A 5,668-nucleotide genomic window follows, 5' to 3' on the forward strand; every position below is an offset into this window, starting at 1 on the left:
AGAGCATTTAAAGGTTTTCCACAGCCAATTCTCATTATCGACTAGAAAGACTTTTTGGAAAACACTGAAGGTATTGTGGAAAGTAGTAAAAAGACCGGAAGAAGCGCTTTCTTGACCGCGTTTCACCTTTCTACATGCGGCTCATTGTCACAAGTCACAACTGTCTTTTAAGCTTTTAAACAACTTCCCAAAGTAATTGAAAACTTTCCAGCGCTTTCTAGACTGTTCCTTTGCTTTTTTAGACCTTACTTTGAACTTTTTCATACGCTTAAAGCCTTGTTATTATCGAAGAAAGGCAGACAAGGCATTAGAAAGTTTTTTAAAAGGAATTCAGAAACTGATTAAGACTATTTAGCGCAAACATTTATAAATGTTTTCCGTAGCATGCAAAGTTAAAGCAGCCACAAGCTTTTCAAAGACTTCTGGGTCCCTTTTCAATTGTACCAAAGTCTTTATAGGGGATTTAGAGACATTTTAGGAGTTTTTATAGATATCTACAATGTCTATCCAAAGCATTCCTTCTAATGCGCTATAAGGACTTGTGTGAAAAGCAGTCTAAACGTTTCTTACGACCTCTCTTAAGCCATTACATTTTGTTCAGATAGTACCTCGAGCGTTTTAAAGAGTTTCACACTTTTGAGCCTTTTTTGAGGTCCGAGAATGGCAAAGCATTTGAACGTTCTTCAGAAGATTTTAAGCATTTCTCTTTCGGAAAGTCTTTTCTCTGTTGTCCTTCGAGAGCTTTATTTTAATGTATTTAATTCAGCTTTCTGGCTTTGAGGTCCACTAGGCTATATCTGCGTTTCAAAATAGCACCTGGAGGAGTGTCAAAGAAAGCTTTAGAATAGGACTGTAAAAACCGCTTTCAAGGGTCTTATAAGTGGGTCCTAGGGTAAAAATGTCTTACGTCAATAATAGTTTGTATAGAGCCTATAGGAAGTGTCTGAAAAACATTTAAGATAGCGGAAGAAACAAGTTTTAGATGCCTTCCAGGGTCTTCTAAAAGCAGAGCATTTTCAGAACTGTATACAAAGCATTCAAGTGAACCATTGGGGCTGTTGTATATTGAAATGGAATGTAATTTTTAAGTAATGTTTGCACTTACCCCCAACGGGTTTTCGTCTCTGGGAGCGACAATCATGGAAAAATTATGAGTCTCTAGAGAATTTGTGACTAAAGAAAGAGGTGTAATTGGCCATTGCTCCAGATTCAATCTCAACCAATTGGGTCCCGATATATTCCCCCATATAGTATTTTCTATAAATTGCGAAGGGGGGATTAAAGATTGTATGAGATCAAACCGTACAGCTAACTTATTTGCACGACGGACTAAATGCAATTGGCCACACAAAATTGTGGGAAATCATGCATGTGAAAACTAAACAGAGGCGTTTATGTTATTTTGGGGATTGCTTACACCTTCTGAAGCTTTGTAAATGGCCTAGAATGATAATAGTTGTACGGTTGAAAGTGAAAAGCAATTAAAAATATGAATGTATTTATCAAATTTAAAAACCGTTATTGTATTTTGTGGGTCATAGAAATGTAATGTAAGTGAAGCCATATTATATACAGTGGTAAAGCATTTAAAAAAAGTGTTTGAAAGGTAAAGGAGACACACTGTACAATAACACCGGGAAGCATACAATAACCACTAACAGCATGTTAAATATTTTAAGGTTATGTTTTCTCTGGTATTTAAATTTGAACTTTTAGTTTTGAAAACTTAGCCATGCAACTGCCTACTCACCATTCACCTTTTAATTTAAAAGAGGTGCAAAATATTCTTACAACAGAAAATAAATTTATAACAGATTTGCTAGGTATTCTTCCATTTCCCAATACGAAACAACAATCCGGTATGTACCTACCATTACTTTTCACTGTGCAATGCATTACAGAATCTCTTATAGATGACGAAGACGAATCATTATTTGTGGAGAACGAGGGTAATGAAACGAATAATGACGACGAGCAGTATCCCAACCGAAAGATGAAAAGTCGCGCAAAATCTTTGGTGGAGTTGCAGTCTCGGTTACAGCAGATGTCTCAGAAGAAAAACTTATCGTATAAAGAACGACTTTTGAAGAAAACTATTAAATCAAAGATAAAGAAAAAAGGTAAACAAGATCAGAGGAATGTCAAGGTAAAAATGGAACGTGTAAAAAAAGAAGTAAAGCAAGAAACCGACCCCAATGATCAATCAAGTTCTGTAAAGACAACGACTGCAACCGCGAACAGTGACAACGAGAAAATGGTTTTTTCAAAGTTCGATTTGTCGGGGATTGGGAAACAGAAGTCGAAAAAGACAAAGCAAGATCCACAAACAATTCTAGAAAATCTAAAGAAAAGGAAAGAGGAAGTGAAAATGTTACAAGAGACTGGTGATATCAGTAAGGCAGTTCAGATAAATGAAAAGGTGTCGTGGAAAAATGCATTTGCAAAAGTCGACGGTGTTAAAGTTAAAGATGACGAACACCTACTATCGAAATCGATTAAAAAGCGGGATCAACAGAAGAAGCAAAGTAAGAAAAAGTGGGAAGATCGTAAGGCGAACGTAAAAAAGTTGCAAGATGATAGACAGAAGAAACGACAGGCGAATATTGATAAAAGGAAACAGGACAAAAAGACGAAACAGTTCAAACGCGGAGTGAAAAAAGGGAAAATTATTCCTGGATTTTAATAAATTTATATGTTATGCAGTCTGATTTTCTTATTAAAAGGAATGTTGATAACTTTTCCAAACCCTATCTTGCTTTTGTGGTGCTACATGTCCTTATTGGCAATGACAATTTATCAATTTCTGTTGCATGTTCATTTAAACAAAATTTTTCCTAGTTTACAAAGTTGTTTTTTAAGATCTACAATGAGCAGCATCATAGCCCTGCTGAATTCAGTAAATTTCAATCTATTATAATGCAAATATACCTCGAAATATTTCATTGACTTTTAAAATTGCTGTATCTGACTATATATATATACACTTTTTATGTCGTTTGTTTATTCGAATATGTTTGTTATATAATATCCCTTGACGTTTCGATAATTGTAATTCACAATTCTAAGAATAAATCACTATTATTATTATTATTATCAAAAGTTATAAACTAGAAACCAATTTCGAAAGAAAATTCAAAGGGCTGTAACTTTTGAACTAATGGCCCAATCTTCGAAATGTTTGAAATTATCGATTCTACAGGGCACATTCTATAAGAAAATTTTTTTTCCCGGTCGATCTGAGAATTTTTTTTTCGGGGCTCAAAAAAAGGCAGTGTATAACCTCCCTTTTTTACCAAAAATCGACTGCACCAAAATTTCTCGGGAAAACACTTTTTCTTATTAATTTTGGTGCGTAGAATCCAAAACAATTCGTACTTTTTCGATTAGACTCCTCAATCAAAAGTTATAGACTAGAAACCAATTGCGAAAGAAAATTCAAAGGGCTGTAACTTTTGAACTAGTAGTCCAATCTTCGAACTGTTTGAAATTATGGATTCTACAGGACACATTCTATAAGAACATTTTTTTCCCGGTCGATCTGAGGCAATTTTTTCTTCGGGCATCAAAAAAAGGCAGTGTATAACCTTCCTTTTTTTTTACCAAAAATCGACTACACCAAAATTTCTCGGGAAAACACTTTTTCTTATTAATTTTGGGGCGTAGAATCCAAAACAATTCGTACTTTTTCGATTAGACTCCTCAATCAAAAGTTATAGACTAGAAACCAATTGCGAAAGAAAATTCAAAGGGCTGTAACTTTTGAACTAGTAGCCCAATCTTCGAACTGTTTGAAATTATGGATTCTACAGGACACATTCTATAAGAACATTTTTTTTCCCGGTCGATCTGAGGCAATTTTTTCTTCGGGCATCAAAAAAAGGCAGTGTATAACCTTCCTTTTTTACCAAAAATCGACTACACCAAAATTTCTCGGGAAAACACTTTTCTTATTAATTTTGGTGCGTAGAATCCAAAACAATTCGTACTTTTTCGATCAGACTTCTCAATCAAAAGTTATAGACTAGAAACCAATTCGAAAGAAAATTCAAAGGGCTGTAACTTTTGAACTAGTAGCCCAATCTTGGAACTGTTTGAAATTATGGATTCTACAGGCCACATTCTATAAAAAAAATTTTTTCCGGGTTGACCTGAGACTATTTTTTCTTCGGGGCTCAAAAAAAGGCAGTGTATTACCTTCCTTTTTTACCAAAAATCGACTACACCAAAATTCTCGGGAAAACACTTTTTCTTATTAATTTGGGTGCGTAGAATCCAAATCAATTCGTACTTTTTCGATCAGACTTCTCAATCAAAAGTTATAGACTTGAAACCAATTTCGAAAAAAAATTCAAAGGGCTGTAACTTTTGAACTAGTAGCCCAATCTTGGAACTGTTTGAAATTATGGATTCTACAGGCAACANCCTCAAAAAAAGGCAGTGTATTAACCTTCCTTTTTTACCAAAAATCGACTACACCAAAATTTCTCGGGAAAACACTTTTTCTTATTAATTTTGGTGCGTAGAATCCAAAACAATTCGTACTTTTTCAATTAGACTTCTCAATCAAAAGTTATAGACTAGAAACCAATTTCGAAAGAAAATTCAAAGGGCTGTAACTTTTGAACTAGTAGCCCAATCTTCGAACTGTTTGAAATTATGGGTTCTACAGGGCAGATTCCATAAGAAAAATTGTTTTCCCGGTCGATCTGAGACAATTTTTTTTTCGGGGCTTAAAAATAAAAAGGGTGTAATTTAAGGTATTTACTTACCTCATTTTTTAATTTATTGAAAGATAAAAGACGCAGATTTGAGGGTAACTTATTATAACATTTTATCCCGTAATAGTTACTACAGTTCCGAGATGTTGTAAGTCGAATAGATTTTGAGCTAATATTGTCTCTACACCTAGTGGAGTATTCATGTATGTTATATGAAAACTGGTAATCAGCAATGTTTTCTTTTATGAATAATATACAATGTAGAATGTACCAGCTGGGAAGGGTTAAAATACCATGTTCAACAAACTTACACCTACAACAACTTCTGTAGCCTAAATTAGTGAGTATCCTAATCGCACGTCTTTGTATAGCAAACATCCGTTTAACCCCAGAAGAATGTGCCCATGCAATTATGGCGTAGCTCATTACTGAGTGGAAGTAACCATAGTAAGCATTTAGCATAACTTCATGAGATGTCATTGATTTCAAACTCCTCAAAACAAAACATGCTTTCGACAATTTTGTGCACACCTGATTGCAGTGCTCAGACCAATTCAATTTCGGGTCAAGATATACACCCAGGAATTTTAATGAACCAGTATTATTGATTTGATCAATTTGTTTTAAACTAAATATGTACTTAACTGATTTATCATGATTTACGAGCAACTTATTATCAGTAAACCACTCTTCAAGAATATTATACCGGTGCTTGTGTAGTCAGTTATGGTGTTACATCTATTTAATAAAGTAGTATCATCTGCATATAAAATTAACTCATCATGCACCTGAGCAATGTCGTTCTCGTTAATATATATTAGGAAAAGTACTGGGCCAAGTACTGAACCTTGAGTCACGCCTGTCTCAATTTGCTTAAAACCCGATGCACAGTTATTAAAATATACATACTGAATTCGATCGTTCAAATACGATTCTAACAACATAATGCT

At 34.4% G+C, this 5,668-nt stretch overlaps 1 protein-coding gene across 1 annotated transcript; it reads left to right on the plus strand.

Annotated features, from left to right (window-relative positions):
• Nucleotides 1-1,652: 1,652 nt before the first annotated feature.
• On the plus strand, nucleotides 1,653-2,745 carry LOC116166843 (surfeit locus protein 6 homolog). The gene is made up of 2 exons (XM_031482015.1): nucleotides 1,653-1,859; nucleotides 1,914-2,745. Exons 1-2 carry the CDS (start codon nucleotides 1,733-1,735, stop codon nucleotides 2,681-2,683), a joined length of 897 nt encoding a protein of 298 aa, XP_031337875.1. The 5' UTR covers nucleotides 1,653-1,732; the 3' UTR covers nucleotides 2,684-2,745.
• Nucleotides 2,746-5,668: the final 2,923 nt, after the last annotated feature.

The sequence above is a fragment of the Photinus pyralis genome, unplaced genomic scaffold (assembly GCF_008802855.1).
Source record: "Photinus pyralis isolate 1611_PpyrPB1 unplaced genomic scaffold, Ppyr1.3 Ppyr1.4_LG3b, whole genome shotgun sequence".
Taxonomy (NCBI): Eukaryota; Metazoa; Arthropoda; class Insecta; order Coleoptera; family Lampyridae; genus Photinus; species Photinus pyralis.